At 40.8% G+C, this 26,120-nt stretch overlaps 1 protein-coding gene across 1 annotated transcript; it reads left to right on the top strand.

Annotated features, from left to right (window-relative positions):
• The first annotated feature begins 180 nt into the window (after positions 1 to 180).
• Positions 181 to 23,403, top strand: LOC127413882 (son of sevenless homolog 2-like). The gene is made up of 23 exons (XM_051651428.1): positions 181 to 1,064; positions 2,948 to 3,073; positions 4,166 to 4,297; positions 4,397 to 4,561; positions 5,732 to 5,938; positions 12,637 to 12,780; positions 12,889 to 12,999; positions 16,842 to 16,940; positions 17,025 to 17,152; positions 17,252 to 17,907; positions 18,073 to 18,154; positions 18,594 to 18,716; positions 18,873 to 18,985; positions 19,171 to 19,393; positions 19,481 to 19,600; positions 19,752 to 19,914; positions 20,022 to 20,139; positions 21,118 to 21,290; positions 21,371 to 21,487; positions 21,713 to 21,974; positions 22,192 to 22,233; positions 22,333 to 22,436; positions 22,860 to 23,403. The coding sequence occupies exons 1-23, from the start codon at positions 990 to 992 to the stop codon at positions 23,394 to 23,396; spliced, it is 4,020 nt and encodes a 1,339-aa protein (XP_051507388.1). The 5' UTR covers positions 181 to 989; the 3' UTR covers positions 23,397 to 23,403.
• Positions 23,404 to 26,120: the final 2,717 nt, after the last annotated feature.

Genomic DNA, 26,120 nt, shown 5'->3' with positions numbered 1-26,120 from the left:
ATATAAAATAAAATACTTTTAGAATATAAATGTTTGACTGTACTTGTATTTACTTATTGTGTGTTACTAAATATTCAATCTTATGTGGGCCTATGTGTGTTATTTGGAACTCCATCCGTAAACAGTGTGCTCATTCGCTCGCACACACAGCGGGCGATCCCTCCCTCCGGCCTGCGCAGATGCGAGAAGCGCGAGCAGTGAGCAGCTGTGATTACACCGTCATGGACACGAGCGGACCACGGCGGAATTGAATCGGGACGACTCGGACGTTGCCAAAAACAAAGACACGAACACCCCTCTTATTCTCATCGGAATATAACGGATTCAGACAAAGTAGTGCGGCTCGTTTGTTTGCGTGTTTGGAATATGGCCAACAGAAGAACTCCCACAACATGACAGCCTCGCGCAGTCCCCGCGCTGGAGAAACTCTTACTCGCGCGCTTCATGACGAGTCTCGAGGCCACAGAGCCGCCAGATGTGCTGCTGTTAACCGCTGACACAGCACAGCGAGACAACAGCAGCCTGACGACACTCGACACTTCCTTTCTAACGTTACCCCCGTGTGAACGACATGACATCGCGCTAAAGGAGATGGTATAATCAGCGACTGACCTGTTTGAGGAGCAGCTGGGCGAGCTGCCCGACTAGCATGTGAGGCTAATCTTGGTGTGTTAGCGGCTAATTAGCGTACGAGCGCAGCGCGAGACGCCCGAGACACTCCAACGGCTCTGACAGGACAGAGAGGCGGACACTTTCATACTCTTTGAAACTGCCTTTTTAATCTTTTGATTTTTAAACACATTATCAGCTATTTGACATGTCCAAAAGTCTTACTGGCCCGTAAATGTGGTAGAGTTATTTTGTGTGTGTGTGTGTGTGTGTGTGTGTGTGTGTGCGCGCGCCGTGAGAACGGTTAAAGTTGTGTGGTTGTTCCCGGAGTTGGGAGCGCGCGGGGCCGATGCGGAGCAGAGCGCGCGGCGGCCGCAGGCATGCAGCACGACTTCAGCTACAGCGAGGAGAACAGCGCGAGATGGCGAGGCCTGTTCGTGCAGGCGTTGCGAAAGGTACCGACCCAACACCAAACTGACACCGTTCGGTCCTTGATTCTCACTTTAGTCTATCTGAGATACATTATTGCCGTTTTATGGTGAATTTCAAGCTTAAAGTGTCAGTGCTCTATTAAGTTTCTCTTTTCTTTCTGTAGAACAGTAGAGTTTTCCCTGGTGATTTGCACAATTGTTTTGTGTTGCACATAGTGTCCGTTTTGAGATGTTTCTGAAAGATGCTGTTGTGCAAGATGCATGGTCTAAAAACAATACAGCTCCACTCACTTTGACTTGACATGTCCAGGATCTTTGTTTTTTATTTTATTTTTGGAGCTGACTGGGGCTTTTATCAACCGTACCAATATATTATTGTCATGTGCATTTACTCCTAAATTCGTGCAAGAGAGTATGTAGATATGAGTTTACAGCTGGTGTACTGAAATATCACTGGGCTTCCCCTGCCAGAAATATATGACACATTTAATCCAGATCTCCCTTCCATCCTGCCCATTCTTCTCAAGATCCATATTAATACACCAAATGATGTCTGCACACCATCAGCTGACTCAGAGAGCAGATGGTGGGTATGTGGTTGTGTTGTGTTTGAGAGAAAGACAAATGATGCGTTTGATACCTGGAAAAAACTAAAGTTACTTCCAGTTCTAAGCCAAACAAACTCGTATGCATTTATGCACACAGACTGAACTCACTGAGACACATTACATTTTATTTATCAACAACACAGATTCACTGACATTTACAGAATCCATTTTTATTTGCATAAAGCAAGAATAACTGATCTCTGAAGTAGTAAAAGGTTTTCCTTGACTCTAGAACTCTTGATATAATACTGACATTGAACACATACTTTTATTTCTTTTATATCAGCTGTATTATGCCTCAAGACCTAAATCTTAATTACACAAATGTGCAGAAAATCTTTATTTTAAACCTAGAGGTGATATGCATGTCCCCATCCTGTTTAACACTCTGGGCTGACACTCTCCCTTTTCCACATCTCTCATTTTCTCTGCTTACTCTCAGTCTCCCATTCTCCACATCAATGCTTCTCTGTCTGCTACTATAATCCCCCCATCCCTGGTGAAGACAGAGGGGTAGAGTGTGTTTGTATCTGTGTGTGTGTGTGTGTGTGTTCAGGGGTCCCAGTAGAGTAGCTCTCAGTGCCTAATGGAAGACAGCATGTAACCAGACACTAGAGCAGAGAGCACAACCCATCTCTCATCTGTATATTTGCGGGTCTATTTGCAAGCATGCATTTGCTTTTGTCTTGGTCAGTATTTCGCTGTTTGACTAGAAGTGAATTAAACGTGTATTCTAACCTATAGCCTTGCACCTTTCACCTGTCATAACACATGCTATGTTTCTATACTGCTACTCGGCTACTGTTTGCATGTTCTCTCTGTCTATCTTTCTCTATCTCTCTCTGTAACTGGTTTTGCCACTGTACCTGAACAGACTGCATTCCTATTTGAGGACACAGCCCAGTAAGGTGGGGTGGGGGTTCCATGGGAACGTGAGTTTTTGAATTTGTCCACCCATCTTAGAGCTGAGAAGGTGTGTGTGCAAATCAGTGTGTGTCAGATGATGTCATGCTGCCTTTTGTTTCTGTGTAATTTCATGTGTGTTTATGTATAAATGTGTGCATGAACTTACCGTAGATCCCAAACCCCTCTCTACTGTACACACTCACACATACAATGATGCAGGAACATCTGACACATTATCATCTGACAGTTAAATGCCTTTTAAAAAAAAAAATATTTATCTTTCTCGTTTTTTTCATTTGTTTTAGTGATCCTGTTTGAATGCTTTTTTGTTTACCTGTTTAAGTATAAAATTGAAGTTGCTGTAATGTCGCTTGAATGTTTTAATATGTGCAGGTGCAGTTACAAGTGCATCCAAACCTGTCAGCTAAAGAAGACGCCCTTCAGCACATTGAGGTGCTCATACTACAGCTCCTGAACAAGCTGTGTGTCACACAGCCCAGAACTATAGCTGATGTCGAGGTACATACACACACACACAATAGGGCTGGGCAGTATGATGGAAGAAATGTGTCAGATGGTAGAGATTTTGATATGCCATTTATACTGCAGCTATTAGTGGGCAGGACTAGTTTGTGTTATTTGCACATGAGAGCAATGTGGAATGATGCATGTCCCAAACAAGTCGGGACGAGGAAGAAGGGACAACGTGAAGAGGAATGTAGTTGTTTGCGATTGCTGTGCAACACTGCAACTTTCTGTATTAATATAGAATTTATGTCCAGGTGCAGGTTGTAATATCCTGGATGACTGTGGATCATCGAATCAGAATTTAGGCTTATTACTACAATGCGAGTAAAATCACTTGCATATTATGCAACTAAATTTTGGACTTTGTGTCTAAAAATGTCTGTGATTAGCCACTGGCTTGTAATTGTTCAGATTCTACAATTCAATGTAAATAGTTCTAATTATGCATTTAAAAAAGAAACATATTACATAGTATATGAAATATACCCATATGAATAGGAATCTAGTCAAAATCAGAATCGCATTAAATCAAGAGCTTGTGACTTCGAATCAAATCGGGAAATCTATATCAATACCCAGCCCAGGTCAGTACTCTGTTTTATATTAGTTTTACTGTATCAGACAGAGTCTTTTGTTTTAAATCAAATGTTATAATTGTGAAATAATTGGCCAAATTGTCAGTATTTTGTTTTTAATAATCTGATCTTCTGGGTTGTATCCATTTAAGTTCAATGAAAATTAATCAAATGAGGTGAAGAATCTTTATATTATTGCATTTTTATTAAGTATTCAGTTTACTGGATTACCCACTGGATTATTATTTATTCTATTTTATCATTGAATTTGCAGCAAAAATAATTGTACTGTGAAATATACCGTTACTGTGATATGAAATTACTCTTACTGAGATTTTGGTCATAACACACATCCTTAACACACATTCCAACACTATGTGATACAGAACTAAACACACAGCCCTGGATTGAATCTGAAATAGTTGCAGACACAAATACAAGCACAGAATCCAGCAAAATGTGTGCACCTGATCAGTTTTGTCACCTTTGGCTTGGTGTGTGTTCGCAGGAGCGTGTCCAGAAGACGTTCCCGAATCCCATCGATAAATGGGCCATGGCAGATGCTCAGGCTGCGATAGAGAAACGCAAACGAAGGAACCCACTGCTGCTGCCAGTCGATAAGATACATCCATTACTGAAGGTGTGAAACACTCAAAACACATCTTACTTCATCCACAACAGTCACATACTGCTCCTAAAACACTCACAGAGTAACATTAATTTGGTGTTGTGTGTGCAGGAGGTGCTGGGCTATAAGATTGACTATCATGTGTGTCTCTATATCGTTGCTGTGCTGGAGTACATCTCAGCCGACATTCTCAAGCTGGCTGGAAACTATGTGAGCAACATTCGACATTACGAGATCAGCCAGCAGGACATCACTGTCTCCATGTGTGCTGACAAGGTCAGAAATGTGTGTGTGTGTGTTTGTGTGCATGCAGGTGTACATGGATGCATGACTGAGAGTGTGTGTATATAAAATGACTGCTTCTGTAAAGGATGTTATGTGTTACAATATGAGTAGTGGCTGACCATATATATTGCAGAGGGCGATAAATCAGACAATATTTGTGAATATTAAATTATCGGCATCGGCTGATGTAGTTTGCCGATTACATACTCAAGCCTTGATGGCTCCAAGAATTGTGCTTGGATTTAAAGGAGCCTTCTGTGATATGTAAACAACCGTTGTAACATGCCATCCTGTCACTGCCAGGGGCATAGATTCTGGGGGGAGGTAACCCCCCCCCCCATTATTTAAACCATGATCAATGGAAACATGCAAATGCTTCACGCTGCAATACCCCCCCCCCCCAAATGTTCAAGCCAAATCTACGACCTTGGTCACCGCAATTAAAGACCGGATTCATTCTTCATCTCTCCTGGACGATTTCTTGTAACTTTTAACTGCCGTGTCCAATGATAGAAAAGCAGATAATAATAACACTATTATCATATATCATCAGCAAGTATGTGGATATCTCATTTAAACAAAACTATTATTTATCTTTCAAAGATTAAATTCCTCAAACCTCACAAAACTTTCCCATATCCAGCGATTTCCTGTTAAGTGCACATAGTTCTTCCTCTGAAGTGCGCATTGTATCAGCTTGGATGGATCAAATCTGTGTAGCTCTTGATGAAAGTTGCGTGATGGTCAGTCTGTGAAACTAAAAGGATCCAGACTTTGTAAAGTGGATGTTGTAAAATGTTTTTAAACACTGTTTTCAAGGTAAAAGTACTTCTACTTAAAAGTAATTCCATTTGACAACCTGAACTAACCTTGATGTGTAATAAAAAGATCAAGTTACCTGAAATTTTGTGAGATTTACTGACCATGATTCATTGTCTTGATGGTCTATAGGGGTCCTCTCTGTGATACTTTTTTTCATCATGTCATTGACCAACTAATGTTATGAGAAGCCCACTGTAGACATTCATTAAAAGTGAATAGATTTAAGTAAATTCAAGATTAACCACAAAAAATCCTGAGAGTAATCACATTTTATGTGATTATGTTTTATGAGTTATTTGAACCTATTAACAGTCCTAATAATTTTGTGTGTGGTTTTAGGTGTTAATGGATATGTTTGATCAGGAAGAGGAGATGGGATTGGTGTCTCAGGGTGTAGAGGAGGTGTCTTCCTCTGGTGAGCTCACATATGATGACTTGGTGCGTCTGGAGATTGCTGAGGAGCGCCAGTATCTGCGGGAACTCGATCTCATCATTAAAGTATTCCGCCAGGCCTTTATGTCCAATGGCAAACTTTTCTCTGCTCAGGTGAGTTCTTCCGATCAATCAGAATGTGCTGGCTGTGTGATGGGGTATTCACGCTGACATCTATTTGCAGAGTTGGAGATTTAAGGCGATGCGGTGAAAATTAGCTAGTTGAACTTTGATCTTCTTATAATCGCTCTCCATGTAAATGCCCTTCAAGTCCTTCTGAAGTGTGTATATTTAGACAATAAGCCACAAGAGGCCATGAATTACTGTGATTTTACCACATCTACTGTAGTTCAAAAAATTTCAAAAACGGTCTGATGGTTTTCTCTCTTATATTGAAAATCACAGGAATTTGATTCTTCACAACTTTGAGTTATACATGCTTTAGGGCGTTTCCAGACCTGTAGCTCAGATTTGTTCTGAAACAGGTGTTACATTTGTTACAGTGTTGCATTTTCTTCTTGGTTTGGTTCACTTTCACAAGGCAACATTTCAAAATGGACCAAAACTATGTTAATCAAAGTCACATGTGAGCAAATTGTCTCCTCATTGGTCTGAATGTTTGTACGGTGTTCTGGGATTTAGCTCATACATCGATATACAGCTTAAAATGATATACCTGTAAAATTGTGTCAATGTGATATACCTGTAAAAATGTGGGTACAAATATTCAAGTATTGTTTATGTCACGGTTTTGTAAAATGTCACTGCATGGTACAGAATGTACGTTCCAGTCAGAAGTTGCACTCCAAATAAACATTATCCATCACTTGGATGAATATGAGTTGTAAAATTTACGTCATGGTTATTTTTAGGGCTGCCCCTGACCAAAGATTTTCCTAGTCAACTAGTAGTCGTTAGTTTAAGCCATTAGTCGACTAGTTGTCGCACATTTATGATATTCATTTAATTACTTAAATATATATATTTTGGGGGGCATCAGAAAATGGTTTTGAGTTCCAGGGCTGAGAAAGAATGTTATAAGTAACATTGCTAACACTGTTCTACATTACAGAGAAATACTAAACCGTAATAATGAGCCTTTAAAATCTAAGTTTTACAAGCGCATGCACGAAGCGAGCCGCAGCGACACCGGCAAAAGTGGTAATGATTCAATATGAGTCGGAAAAACCAGCAAGGAGACTCTGAACATTTTGTTAATTTATAGAGAGAAATTTATATTAGGGTTGTGCTGACAGACGATGATCTTGGGGATTGACGATGGTCAGAGTGATCACCAATAGCTGATGCCTTTGACGATGTCGACGATATTTGGCTCGTTTTCCCATTAATGTATTCAGTTATTTTTATTATTATTATTAGGCTATTATTATTATTATCAAATTAATATTACAAATAATTTGCCCATAGACACACAATTGAAGAAACACTTTATTATATTATTAAAAACAGATGACAGAAAAGCCGTCTATGCGCATGTATGACACGCTGCTTGTACGGAGGCATGTAGTCTCGTGGAACGCGCATGTAAAAGGTTCTCACTCTTTCTTTGTTTCTGTCTTGTGATTATTTTTGTTGTTGTTGCAAGAACAGTATCGTCTATGAGTGCTGCAAATAACCTCAGACATCTCAGCTCAGGAGGTGCTTTGAGTTCAGTTCGCTTTATTTCCACAGAGCAGTTTATTGTGACCACAACTCTGCAGCCTATAAATCTGTGATTAAAATATAAAATAATACAAAAACACATTCAACTTGAACAGTGATTATTATCATCAATATAATTATTAATTTTACATTTAAATTTTTTTAATTGATTTTTCGTTTCGTTTGGAGTGCAATTTGAATTTAGAAATGTATTTGATTTAAAGGCTTCATTTTTAAATAAATTAATTTTCAATGCAAAATCACTAAATCAAGAATATTCACGGTTGCTGATGTAACTAGATGTTGCGAGATAGTGAGATATATATATATATTGTGAAGGAGGGAACAAAACTAATTTATTCGCACACATGATGTATTTCCCGGACAACGAAATACCCAACCAGTAGAGAATGCACAGATGAAGTAGGTTCTTTGCCAAAGAGATGTTGCCCTTCACAACTGTTGTAAAGCAATCTTTCAAAAGTTGAACAACACACATTTTAATTGCACTTAATTTTTTTCCAGTTTCATTTGAATTTTTAGTTAAAAAATAAAGTTCAAAGTTTAAAATCAAGGTGTCATGCCTTATTGTGTAGGCTTAACTCTAACCCTGCTTAACGAAAATTACCCCATAGTACCACCTAGCGTCCAACCAGAAAATAAATAAATAAATGCGATTATGACGATGAATAGTCTGTTTTAGAGCTATGCCGATTAATTGTCTGTTTTAGGTCTTTCACGAATATGACGATTAATTGTCATACAGTACAAACTGTCACTGTGTGCTTCATGCACACAAAAAAGTCATATTAGCTTGGGTCATATAATAAAATAAGGGTATATGATTTCCTTTTCAGGCTTCAAAAACGTATGAATGACAATCAAATTTAAAATATAAAAGTATAAATTTTTTAAATAATATTTTAATTCTCAAAATATTTCAAAATAAATACAATATATATTTCTTATTTTTCAGATTTAGTCTTTGTCCATTTGACGTTTTCACACATGTGGCATGACTGTTGGTGCCAGGCGGGCTGGTTTGAGTATTTCTGTAACTGCTGATCTCCTGGGATTTTCACGCACAACTGCCAATCTAGAGTAAACTCTAGAGACTGTTGTGTGTGAAAATCACAGGAGATCAGCAGTTACAGAAATACTCAAACCAGCCCGCCTGGCACCAACAATCATACCACAGTCTAAATCACTGAGATCACATTTTTTCCCCATTCTGATGGTTGATATGAACATTAAAGGAATAGTTCATCCAGAAATGAAAATTCTCTCATTATTCACTTACCCTGATGCCATCCCAGATGTGTATGACTTTTTTTTTTTTTTTTTCTTCAGCAGAACTCAAAGTAAGATTTTAGAAAAATGTTTAAGCTCTATAGGTCCTTATAATGTAAGTAAACATGCTTGCTCTTTGACGATCCAAAAGGCATATTTAAGCAGCAATAAAGTAATCCACACAATTCCAGTCGATCAATTAATGTCTTCTGAAGCAAATATAGGTTGGTGTAAGAAACAAATCGATAATAAACATTTATTAACCTTTAAAAAATCGCTTCCGGCATGCTGAGTGACTCCAGTCAGGCTTCCTAAGCAACCAATTGGCCTGGTTGCTAGGGTGGGTAGAGTCACTTTGGGTTAACCTCGTCGTGGTCACTATAATGTGCTTCTCGGTGGGGGTGTGGTGAGTTGTGCGTAGATGCCATGGAGAATAGCGTGAAGCCGCCACACGCGCTCAACAAGCCATGTGATAAAATGCGTGGATTGACGGTCTCCGATGCGGAGGCAACTGAGATTCATCCTCCGCCACTCGGATTGAGGCGAGTCACTACGCCACCACGAGGACTTGGAGTGCATTGGGAATTGGGCATTCCAGATTGGGGAGAAAAGGGAGAAACTCCCAAAAAAAAAAAAAAAAATTGCCAGGAGTTGACACATCAGCGACGCAAGCACTATGGCATGTTCACGCGAGAAGTCAGAAGTGCGCGCTTTGTATACAACAAAGGAACGAACGTCACTCGAGAGTTGGCCAGAAGCAACGATTTAAAGTAAAAAAAAAAAAATACAATTATCCATTTGTTACACCAACCTATCGATTTGCTTCAGAAGACATTAATTGATCGACTGGAGTCGTGTGGATTACTTTTATGCTGCCTAAATATGCCTTTTGGACCATCAACCAGCCAGCAGCCTGATAGCACCCGTTTACTTGCAGTATATTATAAGGCCCTGCATAGCTTAAACATTTTTCTAAAAATCTTAATTTGTGCTCTGCTGAAGAAAGACAGTCATACACATCTGGGATGGCATCAGGGTAAGTGAATAATGAGAGAATTTTCATTTTTGGGTGAACTATTCCTTTAACTGAAGCTCCAGACCCATATCTGCATGATTTTATGCACTGCACTGCTGCCACATGATTTGCTTATTAGATAATAGCATGAATAAGTAGGTGTACCTAATAAAGTGGTTGGTGAGTGTATTATATTATATTATACAGTGTTATATTATGCAGTAGTAAAATATTTCTGCCGTAAATTCTTCACTTTCACACATTATTTTAAAGGCTCTCCGATTAACTCACAAGCCCTTATTTCTCATGAAGAAAGACTTTGAAATTCTGTTTCTTGCATTTTATCTTCTCCACAGAAATAGAGTAGGTGGGCATCTCCTCCTGTGTGTCACTGCGTGTCACTGACGTGCACAGAACGTGGGCAGCAGGGGCTGCAAACCTAAAGGTGCCCTTTTGGTCATCCAGAAAAAGGGGAGCAATTTTAATAATTAAATTAAAATAGTTAAATAAAACAAAATTAAAATCTCGTCATAATCTCACAATCACAGTAATAATGTGTTATGAGATTTCTTTGTAAATCGCAAGTGATCCTCCCTATGCCCTGTACTCACTCTGAACTGCAGAGCCCTTGAAGTGGGTACTCTGAAGGAAACATGGCATTACTGTATGAATGTACCCTTCGCTAACAGTCTTGTGGAAGGGCCCTCTGAGCAAAGATTCATTTTCTCACTTTCGAGTGGCATCCCCTCCCGCAGTTTTGAATTCACCCTGGAGCATCGAAGTGCTGTTACCTCAGACAAGTAACAGGTCAGATAAAAATCCACTCCATGTATTATGCTGTAAGTTCATCAAAAGAATAATACTCGATTGCTACCACATTTCCGACATCACATTCCACTAGTGTAGACAGATTTATGAATTATAATGGGAGCGGTAGCATCGCTTTCAGTAATATAAATAAAATTTGTCTTTTATAGAATATTGACATGAATTAACTGAAGGAGCTGTCAGGTTCAGCCAAAGCCAGTTTGGTTTTTACTATGACATGTCATAGACATGGGGTTATCACAGACCATGTCTGAAAATAAATAAATAAGTGGGGCTTTTTGTGAGAAATATAACAGAATAGGCTGTTATTTATTTATTTTTATCCCCTTTTCTCCCAATTTGGAACGCCCAATTCCCACTACTTAGTAGGTCCTTGTGGTGGCGCGGTTACTCACCTCAATGCGGGTGGCGGAGGACAAGTCTCAGTTGCCTCCGCTTCTGAGACTGTCAATCTGCGCAACTTATCACGTGGCTCGTCGTGCATGACACCGCGGAGACTCCGCATGTGGAGGCTCATGCTACTCTCCGCGATCCACGCACAACTTACCACGCGCCCCATTGAGAGCGAGAACCACTAATCGCGACCACGAGGAGGTTACCCCACGTGACTCTACCCTCCCTAGCAACCGGGCCAATTTGGTTGCTTAGGAGGCCTGGCTGGAGTCACTCAGCACACCCCGGATTCGAACTTGCGACTCCAGCGGTGGCAGTCAGCGTCAATACTCGCTGAGCTACCCAGACCCCAGAATAGGCTATATTATTTGTGATAAAGGAAAAATAGAAAAAATGATGTACAGTATATACAAGATAATGGTTAAATACTCAAAAAGCAAAGAAATTAGTTAAGTATTTATAATTACTACTCAAAAATAAATCAGTGCCCTTTTTTTATCCTTCCGCCCCATCCCTGCTTGGGTCTGTGCACGTCACTGCTGCATGTCATTAACACTGCGTGAATGAACCTGCAATGACCATGCACTTTTGCCACTACATGGTCATTAAACAAAAGTGAAATTGGAGCGCTTTGTGTTCACAATGAAATTAATAAGTTTATACCTCTTTTACATTTTCACAGGGGTTTTGTGCGAGCCTCTGTAGGTGGCACACACATTAGAGCACTTGAAAAGCGGTTCATCTTCACGCGCTCTGAACAGAGCTGCTCTGGGTGATGTCTGTGGAAAGACGAGGCTGACTTCAGCTTCTTGATCACCTGCTTTTTATTCAGTGAAAGGGTCTCTGTGTTTCGACACTGCACAACTCAATCACTGGCGAGTGAAATGTTAATATTTACTCGCCAGTGGCTAATAACGGACTTGTTTTAGTCACATAGCACGCAGTTTACTCGCATATGTGTGTGATTTACTCGCAGTGTAGAGGGCTGATATCCACGTTTTGAATATAAATTACAGTGATGTGCTGACCTAGAGGTTTCTTCTCCATAGATCCATCAGGTATGCTCATGATTTTTATAGGGATATTGTTTGGTTTGTTGGTCTGATGGGTCAAATGCATTGTCAACACAAGCGAACCACTCCTGAGTTTGTTTGCAATCGGACCGAGAGGTTCAGGTTGTCTCAGACCGATTGTTTTGGTGCAGATCCGAGTGTGGCTAAATTATATGAACTTAGGGAGACAACACATCAGGTTCCAAAACAAATGCTCCAAATGAGCTCTTAGTGAAAACGCTCTTAGTCTTAGCCTCAGATGGCATATTGCACACACAAATGTCAAGATCCAATCTGATTGGCCAACTTGTCAGGGTGCAAATGTCTTCTTCAGTCCACCGGTAAACAAAGTCATGTTTACAAGTTCCCAGGCCACTTCAATAAGTGCTTCCAAGGAAGATCTAGTTGCTCTAATTGGGCAGTTCTTGGCCAGAATATGTTGTAATGTAGACCAGACTTTATGTTGATGTGTAAAAAGACATTCTTTAGACCATAATTTTTTTTGTTTTGAATCCTGTATTATTTTTATTGTCATTTACATTTCCAGTTTTTCTCGATTGTGATGTGTGTAGGATGTGGAGCTGGCGTTCAGTAATATTCTGGAAGTTCACGAGTTGACGGCGAAGCTGTTGGGTCTGATCGAAGATGCCGTAGAAATGACAGCTGATGGTAGTCCACACCCCCTTGTGGGCAGCTGCTTCGAAGACCTCGCTGAGGTGCAGATAAACACACAGACACTCATTCTCATTCTGCTCCTCCACAGACCTCTGGAAGGATAATTCTGTACTGTTAGAAATATTTGTGTATACGTGTGTTGTGAACAGGAGCAGGCATTTGATCCTTATGAGACACTCTCTCAGGACATCCTCTCCAAAGAATTCTGTCAGCATTTCAACACTCTGATGTCCCGCCCAACTGTTGCTCTGCACTTTCAGGTCAGCACCAAAAAACTTGGCCTCTGATTGGTTCACTTAGTTGCAGAGGTGGGTAGTAATGGCCTACATTTACTTGAGTACATTTTGGGAGAAAATGTACTTTTAAGAGTAGGTTTAATATTGGGTAATTTTTACTTTTACTCAAATTTCTAATGAAAATGTTTTACTTTGTTACAATGGGCAACTTTCCTTTCGTTACATTACTGGTTTTAATTAAATAAGTTTTAATAAATGCGTTATTTATTGAGAAATTTTTGAATTGGACTTTTACGACAGTGCTTTACAGTGGCGCTCTGTCACTCGAGTCAAGTTCACTGCAGCAGCAGCAAGCACTCAAAAAAAAACTCTTTCTTTTGTCATGCAAAGCCTTCATTTTACACCAAGACAAGTGGATATTTCAACATTAGAATTGCAGCTCCAACTTAAGAAAACTTGTTCCGGTGAGTTTTAGCGATTGTGATAAATCATTTTCAGGGTGATTCTGTAACTATGGACACTCATGACCTCAGTTTCTAAGTGTACATTTTTATATCAGTGTTGAAATATATCCATGTCTACTGTATAAATCCATGTTAACATCTGTGTTGTGTAAATGCCTTTTGCTCTGCCTATCGCATGCGTGCATGTTTACTGGAGCGAATCTCTAGGCGTGCACACTGCACACACAGCAACTAGGCGTTTGACAGATGCGGCACGTTTTTCTCATGGACAACAGAGAACAAGCTCTAATTAAATAAGCCTAACACGCTTCCAAATACAGAGATAAGGTGCAGTTACACTTACTGTACAGTACTAATGATTAAATTCTTTCTACACTGATAATACTGTAACTGAACTAAGAATCCATTCAGGTAGCCATTAATAAAAGTATGATCTTGCTTCTTTTTATTCAGCATTATATATGATTGGGCCTGTGGAATATTGTTCACGTTTTTCACCGTAATGATTACTAGAAACTGGTTTCCAAACTTTTCTTCTAATTGACAGATTTGTCCAAATCTGACAAGTGTCCTTAAAGTGATAGTTCAGCCATAAATTAATGTTTATGGTACTGTCATTTACCCGCCCTCATGTTGTTCCACACCTGTGTGACTTTCTGTATTTTGTGGAACCCCCCAAAAAATGTTAGACAGAATGTTAGGGACTGACAGTCATAGTCACCATTCCCTTTTCAAATGTGGAGGAAAAAACATGCAGTAAATGGTGACTGAGGCTAACATTCTATCTGACATCTCCTTAATTGTGTTGCATTGAAGAAAGACATACAGGTTTAGAACAACATTAGGGTGAATGATGAAAGAATTTCCAATAATAATAATAATAATAATAATTATTATTATTCAAAAAAATTATATTAGTAGTATTATGTAATACATGTTAAATGTTTATGTAATTGAATATTGGAGATTAAACATCCATTATGTTACATATGAAAGTAACTAGTTACTACTTGAGTATTATTTTAATTGGATACTTTTTTACTCTTACTCAAGTAATTATTAACAATTACTTTTACTAATATTTGAGTAATTATTTTAAGTAATTGTATTTTTACTTGAGTACAGTTTTTGGCTACTCTACCCACCTCTCCTTTGTTCTTCACCTGACTGGATGAAAGAGATTTTTTTTGACCATATGTAAATTACAAACCTATCAAATAGGCAATATCTCCAGACACTGAGGGTTGTGTGTGTGTTTTAAAGAGTTCACCTAAAAAATGAAAATTCTGTTATTGTTTACTTATCCATTTACTCATGTTGTTCCAAACCTGTATGACTTTCTGTCTTGCATGAAACACAAAATGTTAGGCAGTAGGGCTCGGTGTTAAAACGATATAGATACACTATATTGCCAAAAGTATTCGCTCATCTGCCTTTAGACGCATATGAACTTAAGTGACATCCCATTCTTAATCCATAGGGTTTAATATGACGTCGACCCACCCTTTGCAGCTATAACAGCTTCAACTCTTCTGGGAAGGCTTTCCACAAGGTTTAGGAGTGTGTTTATGGGAATTTTTGACCATTCTTCCAGAAGCGCATTTGTGAGGTCAGACACTGATGTTGGACGAGAAGGCCTGGCTCGCAGTCTTCGCTCTAATTCATCCCAAAGGTGCTCTATCGGGTTGAGGTCAGGACTCTGTGCAGGCCAGTCAAGTTCTTCCACACCAAACTCGCTCATCCATGTCTTTATGGACCTTGCTTTGTGCACTGGTGCGCAGTCATGTTGGAACAGGAAGGGGCCATCCCCAAACTGTTCCCACAAGTTGGGAGCATGGAATTGTCCAAAATCTCTTGGTATGCTGAAGCATTCAGAGATCCTTTCACTGGAACTAAGGGGCCAAGCCCAGCTCCTGAAAAACAACCCCACACCATAATCCCCCTCCACCAAACTTCACAGTTGGCACAATGCAGTCAGACAAGTACCGTTCTCCTGGCAACCGCCAAACCCAGACTCGTCCATCAGATTGCCAGATGGAGAAGCGTGATTAGTCACTCCAGAGAACGCGTCTCCACTGCTCTAGAGTCCAGTGGCGGCGTGCTTTACACCACTGCATCCGACGCTTTGCATTGCACATGGTGATGTATGGCTTAGATGCAGCTGCTCGGCCATGGAAACCCATTCCATGAAGCTCTCTACGCACTGTTCTTGAGCTAATCTGAAGGCCACATGAACTTTGGAGGTCTGTAGCAATTGACTCTGCAGAAAGTTGGCGACCTCTGCGCACTATGCGCCTCAGCATCCGCTGACCCCGCTCTGTCAATTTACGTGGCCTATCACTTCGTGGCTGAGTTGCTGTCATTCCCAATCGCTTCCACTTTGTTATAATACCACTGACAGTTGACTGTGGTATATTTAGTAGCGAGGAAATTTCACGACTGGACTTGTTGCACAGGTGGCATCCTATCACAGTACCACGCTGGAATTCACTGAGCTCCTGAGAGCGGCCCATTCTTTCACAAATGTTTGTAGAAGCAGTCTGCATGCCTAGGTGCTTCCTTTTATACACCTGTGGCCATGGAAGTGATTGGAACACCTGAATTCAATTATTTGGATGGGTGAGCGAATACTTTTGGCAATATAGTGTATTTATTGGGGGGGGAAATTATTTGATATCGATGATAAACTTTGAGTAATTTGCCATATTTAGCTTATGTTGTACATGTAGCTGATCAGATCAGGTGTGTGTCGTTAAAAACACTAACAGTTCTGCAAAGTTATACACACAACTAGCTAACTGAACCATTAGCTGACTAGCGGCTACCTTGCCCTGCTGTCATGTAAACCAGAAATGAGACTAGGTAGCCGCAAGCTAGCTAGCTATCAATCAGGCTATAATGATATTGTGTAGCGAACAAGACAGCATTGACAATGCAATACTGCTATTGAATGAATGCAACAACAACTCCGACATCAACACCATTGCTGTTTATTTATGTACCTTTATGTACTATTTAGTAATGTTTTTTTGGATCCAACATTTTTCATGATCCAAAGTGCTGTCACATCTGCTAACTTGCTGACACGGGCAAGGAAGTATTTCTTATTCATGTGATGTTTATTGGTGGTTGGCAATCCAGCTTATGGTGCATTACCGCCACCTATTAAGCTGGACTGTGGAGCGTCACAAAAAAGTATTTCAGTGGAGTCTAATGTTCGCTGAACACGATGAAACTGGCGAAATTTCATCGAAAAGAGATCACACACCTTGATTAAATCCTAAACTGAGTATACTTCTTGAACTTCAATTTAAAAGGTAGCCTACCCTGTGGAGTCGTCTTGTAAACAAACAAGTTATGTTTAATTCATTCGTGAGCCTGTGTTATGTTTGTATGTTTCAGTCAATAGCAGAGGGTTTCAAGGAGGCAGTGCAGTATGTGCTTCCTCAGTTGATGATGGTTCCAGTTTACCACTGTATGCACTACTTTGAACTGTTACAGGTGAGAATTAAACACATTCATACTCCATAAACTGTAGGTATGTAAATTGTGTTAATTATGGTTTGTGTACGATTGTTTCTGTAGCAATTACAGGAGCAAAGTGAGGACCAGGATGACAGAGAGTGTTTAAAACAGTCTCAAACTGCACTGCTCAACCTACAGAGCAGCATAGAACGCATTTATGCTAAACACCAACCACGGCGCAAACAAGGGTAAAACACACTCACTCGTTCAGCACCACTGATTCCAAAGAGCATCCTGTGTGTTTATACCAAAACTCCATTTCTGTCTCTCATGTATTTTTCTCTTAGGGAACCCCTATATCGGTTATATAGTCGCGCGTCTCGTAGCAAGCAGGCAGCTATAAAGCGTATGAATGACATCCAGAGGAGTATTGATGGCTGGGAGGGCAGAGATATTGGCCAGTGCTGCAGCCAGTTCATCCTGGAAGGGGCACTCTTACGGGCCGGTGCCAAGCACGAACGACACAACTTCCTGTTTGATGGCCTTATGATCAGCTGCAAAGCCAATCAGAGCTCCCGGTTGCCGGGGGCGGGCAGTGGGGCAGAGTTTCGTCTAAAAGAGAAGTTTGTGTTGCGTAAATATCGCATTGTAGACCGTGAGGATTCAACAGAGTTTCGTCACGCATTTGAGCTGGTGGGGCGTGAGGACAGCGGTGCTGTGTTCTGCGCCCGTTCGGCGGAAGAGAAGACTGCGTGGATGGCTGCGCTGGTCACTCTGCAGTATCGTCCCACTCTTGACCGCATGCTGGACACTGTCCTGCTACGCGAGGAACAGGCACAACCACTGAGGTTGCCGTCACCGGACATTTACAGGTTTGCCATTCAGGACTCTGAAGAAAACATTGTGTTTGAAGAGGGAGCACAGAGCAAGACTGGAATCCCCATTATAAAAGCCGGAACAGTTGTCAAGCTTATTGAAAGACTGACGTACCACATGTACGCAGGTACAGATCAAATCCACAGACACACACCTGAGATCAGTGTAAAATGTCAGCCTAGTAATGGCCAAGGTCATTCTGAGGATGTGTGTAGTTTGGTTTATATAGGTATTTGTTATTTGTGTGTGTTGCTGTGTGTCTTTATAAGTACTGTTTCTCTTTTCCACTTAGACCCAAATTTTGTACGTACGTTTCTGACTACATATCGCTCCTTCTGTAAACCACAAGACCTGCTCACACTACTGATAGAAAGGTAAAGCTTCTTGAGTCTTATACACAGCCATACCATACAGTCAGCCCTTGATCAAATGATACATGTCACAACAGTAAACAAACTCACTCAGCTTTTGAGGGGCCGTATTGTACACTTTTGTAAAAAAAAAAAAAAAATTCTAGCATCTTACTCATTAGATTGCTAAGTCTTCGCAAAACACTGCTGAGCAAGAATTATTGGTGAAGAAGTATCAGCCAATTAGAGAGGAATTCTGTTGAGTTATTCACAACTTCACCCTAAAATGTTCACATCCAGAACCTTTGCCTATCTGGGAGTTTGTTACAGTTGTACAAATGTTGGTTACACAACAGAGGTTCGTAAACTCTGCATTGTCTACTGTTGCCTGTTGCGTTTACCTTTCATGTTGAGGTGCCTATGTGTGTAATTTAATTTCACTTGTTTTCCCATGATGATTCAGGATAGAGATTCCAGAGCCCGAGCCATCAGAGGCGGACCGAGAGGCACTCTGGAATGGAGAGCAGCCAATGGCAGCTGAGCTCCAGAGATTTCGCAGAGAATATGTTCAGCCTGTCCAACTCAGGTAAAACACGCATAACACACTAATACACGTCATTTCATACAGTCTGTGCTCATTTCAATGATTGAGCTGTTGTAAACTCATAACTCCATGGCCCTGCTGTCCATCAACACCAATACTGTCAGTCTGATGTGTGTGTGTGTACTTGTGTGTCATTAGGGTTCTGAATGTTTTCCGTCAGTGGGTGGAACATCACTTTTATGACTTTGAGAATGATCCTGAACTCCTTCACAGACTTGAAGAATACCTCACCAGCACCACACAGCTTAGAGGTACACACACACACACACACACACACACACACACACACACAGTCTCTAAAAACAATACACCCACCATGACATACATTACCACATGTGTACACACATACTTATACAACACATGGTCATTGAGACTGCACACAAATCAAAAACTTGAGTGTTGATGAATGTTTGTGTTTTGTGCATATGTTTTTCAGGTAAATCAATGCGTAAGTGGGTGGAGTCTATCAGTAAGATCATGAGGCGGAAGATACAAACTCAGTCTAATGGCATCAGTCACAACATCACCTTTGAGAGCCCGCCGCCTCCTATTGAATGGCACATCAGCCGCCCTGGGCAGGTCGACACCTTTGACCTCATGACCCTTCATCCCATTGAAATCGCTCGTCAATTAACACTGCTAGAGTCTGATCTGTACAGGTGAGACACAGTCAATCAAAACTGCAGATACAAATGAGTAAGAGCCAATATGTTGACCAAATAGTGTGTGTGTGTGTGTGTGTGTAGAGCCGTTCGTCCATCTGAGCTGGTAGGTAGTGTTTGGACAAAGGAAGACAAAGAGAAGAATTCTCCCAACTTGCTGAGAATGATCAGACACACCACCAACCTCACACTTTGGTTCGAAAAGTGAGTAACTAGTTTCCCATTAACATTACAAGATGTTCAATCTGGCTTATGGACAATGCCGATAAACCATCTCTAGTCTTGTTGCTTGCTTTCATGATATTGTCAGGTAAATTCTTGCTCTTGAAACACTTTGTGACTTTTTCTTTCTCAGATGTATAGTGGAGGCAGAAAATGTGGACGAGAGGGTTGCTGTATTCTCTCGTATTATTGAGATTCTGCAGGTGTTTCAGGAGCTCAATAACTTTAATGGAGTTTTAGAGATTGTAAGCGCCATCAACTCTGTACCGGTGTATCGCCTGGACCACACCTTTGAGGTAACCTATACACCCTTATTTATTATGCACATACAGTCTAACTGAATGATATATAAATGACAGATGATAATAATGGCATATGTACTTTTGTTGTTTAATGTACGCAGGCCGTACCGGAGAGGAAGAGGAAGATTCTTGAGGAAGCTGTTGAGCTCAGTCAGGATCATTTTAAAAAATACCTCGCCAAGCTCAAATCCATCAACCCACCTTGTGTACCTTTTTTTGGTAAAAGAAAAGAGCTGAATGTAAAACAATTAGCATTTCTATAAACAAATATGTGTGCAGTATTTAAATAATTAAAATTTCTGCTAGACCACTGAATTAGACCACTCCCTTCCATTCTTCCACACACTCTCTCTCAAAAACCTACCCTCCAAGACTTGTCAGCAAACCTGAACATGTAAGTCAGAGAGCATTCCTTGATTGGCTAAAAATAGAGTAGGCCACTCCCCTGACAGGGTCATTTTTTGTGTTGTATGCCAATAAATTCACAGCCAGTAATATTTGGAAGTACTTAAAGTGAACCTGGACAAATTTGCTTTTACAATGCACATAATTTTTTTATATTTATTTATTTATTTTATCCCCTTTTTTCCCAATTTGGAATGCTCAATTCCCACTACTTACTAGGTCCTCGTGGTGGTGCGGTTACGTGGTGGAGGACAAGTCTCAGTTGCCAACGCTTCTGAGACTGCCAATCCATGCATCCTATCACGTGGCTTGTTGTGCATGACATCGCGGAGACTCCGCATGTGGAGGCCCATGCTACTCTCCACGATCCACACACAACTTACCACGCGCCCCATTGAGAGCGAGAACCACTAATCGTGACCACGAGGAGGTTAACCCATGTGACTCTGCCCTCCCTAGCAACCGAGCCAATTTGGTTGCTTAAGAGACCTCGCTGGAGTCACTCAGCACACCCTGAATTCGAACTCGCGACTCCAGAGGTGATAGTCAGCGTCAATACTTGCTGAGCTCCCCAGGCCCCCACAATGCACATTATAAGCAAATCACACCATGGATGAGTCAATAATTCTTATCATTTCCTTATATGAGGTGTGGTTTGCTTTATAGGAGTCTGGCACATATAAGCCAAAATTCTTGCAAACCACCCTGAGACCCGTGAAAAAGTGTTAAAACATGTCAGACTTTGCTTGTGAGCATTCTGAAGTCTTTTCTTTCCGCTTGCTGTCTCTTCAGGTATCTACCTTACTAACATTCTGAAGACTGAGGAAGGAAATCCAGATTTCCTAAAGCGTGATGGAAAAGAGCTGATTAATTTCAGCAAGAGACGCAAAGTAGCAGAAATCACTGGAGAAATCCAGCAGTACCAGAACCAACCCTACTGCCTCAAAGTAGAACATGATATTAAGGTTTCTATTTTTTCTCTCTCTTTGTCTTTCTCCCTCTCTCTCATTCTCATGAATTAAGAGTTTGTCTTTTTGTCTTGCAGAGATTTTTTGAAAATTTGAATCCAATGGGAAACATGAGTGAGAAGGAGTTTTCTGACTACCTGTTCAACAAGTCTCTAGAGATTGAACCACGGAACTGCAAACAGCCGCCTAGATTTGTGAGCTTGTGTTTAAGAAACTAAATTTTATATTGTACCAGTTAAAAGTTAGGATGCATACTCATTCGTTATTAGTACTATTTTCTATGAAACAACACAAATGTAAGTGAATAGGAATTATGTTGTGACCAAAAAAATGGTAATGGGTAATGTGTACATTTGTAAATTTATGGGTAGAGGTGGTCTAGGTCTTTGTCTGTTTTACAACTGTGTTGTCCTCTGTAGCCCAGAAAGACTACATATTCTCTAAAGTCTCCTGGTGTTCGGCCAGTACGGCAGGCGGCAGGAGGGGGTGGAACGCTGAAGGGTCACCCAGTGCCATTAGAAAGAGAACCACCCCACAAAATCACCTTCAGAAGCATCGCAGAGACAGAACCAGAGACACCTGCTTCTCTTCCCACCTCTCCTAACACACCCACCCCTCCACAGTCCGCCAGCTCAGACCTCAACTCTGTCTTCATGGAGCACGACCTGAGCAGCTCCTATGGTGAGAGCTGTGGAGATCACAGTTCGATTTTATTGCCATTTTTCTCTTGAGCAGGACAATTATCCTCAGACACTTCCTATGGGACTGAATCTGCAAGTGCATTAAGTTGCTAAAAAGTCAGCTAAATGACATTGCAAATGTGATTTTTTATTTTTTTTTTTTTTTTTTTAGAAAACATTAACTGAAATACTGTTTTGTTTTTGTTTTTTTTCTGCAGGTAACAACACCATATTTGCCCAAGTTTTGCTGCCCCAGTCCAGTAAGTGTGCAGTCATTATTTTCCCAGTCCTAAGTAGAGCAATCCTACGCTATGTGTCAAAATTAAAGACTGTGTATGAGTGTATTCTCTCTTTATCAGGGTTTCAGTCTGTATCGTGTGGTAGTTTACACCAGTTGAGCGATGAGCTTCTTAAACCCCCTCCACTGCCCCCCCGCAGGAAAGACACCTCTTCAGAGACAAAGGTAATATAGATCCTATTTACTCCTGGAATTAAGCTGCATCTCGGGTGATCCGATCACAGGCGAGACACATCGCTGTTTACACCTGATCGCACAAATGCGACTCCTTTGACCACTTGAGTTCGGATTTTGAGGGGTCTCTGATTTTATGATGACATTTACACCAGTCACTATGTCAGTGTGTTACTGCATGATAATAAACCACAAAAAAGTTAGCTGCATCAGATGCAGTTGTAATTTAATATACTGTAAGAACAAATTGCAACATTTCAAGCGGTTAATGCATTAACTGCATTAATATATAAGTATCGTTATTTGTATTTTTTGTCTCCTCACCAACTACCTAGTAAGATTTATTTAGCCCATTTCTGGAGCTACCGAAAGTTTTGATCATATTCTTATGAGTGCAATCTGTCCTGTGTGAAGTTGAGTTCCAGGTCTGAAAGTCCTCCTGCCATTCCACCACGACTGCCTCCTCCTCCTCGCTTGCAGCCCCGTGTTCCAGTGATAAACGGACCAACAGATGGGCCACTGCCGAGCCCTCCTCCCCCTCCTCCACGCGATCCCCTGCCTGACACACCTCCGCCAGTTCCACAACGCCCGCCCGAGATCTTCATCAACTACCCGGTGAATCTGCAGCCATCTCCAGTGGGCCGTTTCCACTGGGATTTCACCAGCTGTCCCAGCACTCCCAATACCCCGCCCAGCACCCCATCTCCCCGCGCACCGCCCCCTGGTACGCCTTCTCCACGCGTGCCTCGGCGCCCCTGCACACCCAGCGTCAGTCAGCCCATTCTGTGTCATCTGCCCCCACCCATACCACCTCGGCACAACTCCACCCCCGCGCTGCCAAAACTTCCACCCAAGACTTATAAGAGAGAACTCTCTCAAACAACACACACTCTTTCACAGCCATCTTTACACACTCTCTCACTAGTAGACAATAGGGACAGCAATGAATAAAAGACGGAAAATCCCACCCTAAAATGGAAAGGTGTGTATGTATGTGTGTTTTAACAACATTTAACCTGGAACCAGACAATCTGAGCATACTAGAAACCTGAAGACGGTCATCCTCATGAGGAATGTGATTATGATTTATTTTTCACTTGCTACTAGAAAATCACTCAAGTCATGTTCAGCTTGCAGAGCTACAAAAGATCATGTGCTTATCAACAGCACAGTCACGGATGGAAATGCTGTTCTGAGGCCTTTCACACTGTCAGACTCTGCTGAGGATGTTTTTATGGTTGCAAGTCAGAGTGTTTTGGCTTGTTGCGTGACCAGCAAGCCTCTCTTCAGTTGCCTTTAACTCACAGCCTTGACTTGACCAGAGATTGTACCCTTCAGGTGAACACACTGACATTTTCGTGAGATCTTTTTCCTCACATTATTTAATGCCAATATGATGTCTTAACCCCACCCCTTCAAGGCAATCTCACGTATTCATGATTTGTCACAAGCCCCGCCCCTTTACCGATACTTAAAATGACCCACAGACTCTTAATGTGCCTTCAATGTCAGTACTGAACAAAACAACTAAACATCTCAACAAGTGTCTGAAAACCATTCGCCTTGACCATGCTTAGGACAAATGTCATGATGCATGCGTGCGTGTGCTACTAAGTATTCTCTACAAAGTGACACATCTGCCCACGGGTTAAACTGTCACTTCCCACTTTGGCGTTGTGGCAGCCCAGTAGCTGTGTTGCTGATGTATCTACTGACAATCTCAATCTAAGACCCATCGGATTCACAAACTGTTGTAGAGTGTTTGGTGTGGACCAGTGTAAAGTTTGTGTGTCTTAATAGTGTGTGGTGAGTGTTTAGGGCCTTTTTGCACTTTAGGGCAGTACTGTTACAGAGAAGCAGAGGACTCAAACTCATAATCCTGTGACCTTATGACCCTGTCCTGCTGTCCCCAGTCCTCTGGGCTGGTCAGGACAACTGTCAGACTGTGTCCCAAACTTGTAGCTTAGAGCTCCCCAGCAGGACTCATGAACTGTGTTTAAAGCATTGCTGTGCTGTTTGGGACACAGTGCTGCTTCAGTCAGAATGTTCAGTTGTAGTCATGCCTCCTGCTCTCATTCAGGTCCTCTCCATCAACTAAACCTGGTCTCTACAGGACAGGACTTCCTACAGAAGTGACCATGGAAACAAGTTAAAGTTCAGTCTACAACATTTTTGGCATAATGTTGATTACCAAAAAAGAAAATTGACTTGTCTCTCTTTTTCTTTAAAACAGCAAAAATCTGGGTTACAGGGAGGCACTTAAAATGGAAGTAAACGGGGCCAATCTTTAAACGTTAAAATGCTCACTGTTTCAAAAGTATAGCCACAAGAAGTAAACAGTATGCCTGTTAACATGATTTTAATGTGATAAAATCACTTATTAAATATTTCTGTGTAAAATTCTATCCAATTTTACAACTTTGTTGCCATGACAATGAAATGCTGTAAACCCTAGAATGACTGCAAAAAAATGATTTAAACAACTTTACAGCTCAAATAATACACAAGTTCTGATAGAAGAATTAATGCAAATGTTTTTATAAAATTATAAGCTTCACATTTCTATATTTAAACCTTTCAAAAATTGGCCCCATTCACTTCTATTGTAAGTGCCTCACTGTAATCTTGCTTTTTTTTTTTTTTTTTTTCATTTAAGGAAGAACGAGTCCAAATAGTTTTTTGTGGTAATCAACATTCTCACAAATGCTGTCGATTGAGCTTAACTTGTATTGAACCCAGAATATTCCTTTAATTGGTTGGTCAATTGGTTGGTTTTAAGTGTTAGCAATTCCCCAAAACTCACTGTGTATGTATGTGTGTGTGTGTGTGTGTGTGTGTGTGTACGCATTCAAGGCCTGTAACTGCTTTTGTACCATGTTCTCCGTAAGACTCATTAATAAACCCGTCATATTTTCTACTGAATATTTTATTCCTCTTATTTAATTTTTATATGCATTCTGTTATACAAACAAAGAGGGTTTTTTTCACTGTTCTTTCTGACAAATCAAACATGCTGATCTGCTAGAAAAATCAAAAAACATTCCAGTGGTAGTGATCAAAGTAAGACTTTTTTCATAATCATATGTTTAGTATATTCTGAACAGGCTGGTGCTGATGTCAATTCACAGTGAAAAAGACCATTCAGATTTTTCAAAATGGTTGGAATTATTACATTGGCTTAAGTAGAGGAGTTCCCTGGATATGATTGGTTGCGACATTATCTTCTCATGAATATATTGTTTGCTGGCATAGATTTGAGTGTGTCAGACTGTACTGCAGGGTCCCCTCATTGTCCTCACTCTCATGCCACACTGCTTCAGCCCTCTGTACACCAGCACCTCTATATGCTGACCTAAAACATCCAAATACATGCACAATACTACTATAGTGTGCCGTACAACAGCTTTGGATAGTTTGAAGTGTAGTAAAGATAACCCTAACATGCACAGATATACACATCCTATTATTGACGGAAAGTAGTACTCCCTGAGCATTTAGCCAAAAATCTTTATTGGGAATATTTGGAATGGCATACTACCAGCGTGCACATATTTGACTTTTCTGTATGCATGGAAAACCAAGATGACCAACTACATTTGACAAAATGTGCAGAATACAAAAAGTGTATCCCACCAGATATGACCTTTCATTTCTAGTCTGATGAACCAGAAGCTA

Source organism: Myxocyprinus asiaticus, chromosome 23 (genome assembly GCF_019703515.2).
Source record: "Myxocyprinus asiaticus isolate MX2 ecotype Aquarium Trade chromosome 23, UBuf_Myxa_2, whole genome shotgun sequence".
Classification (NCBI taxonomy): Eukaryota; Metazoa; Chordata; class Actinopteri; order Cypriniformes; family Catostomidae; genus Myxocyprinus; species Myxocyprinus asiaticus.
Note: the sequence above shows the minus strand (reverse complement) of the source record. Positions and strands in the feature narration are given on the sequence as shown.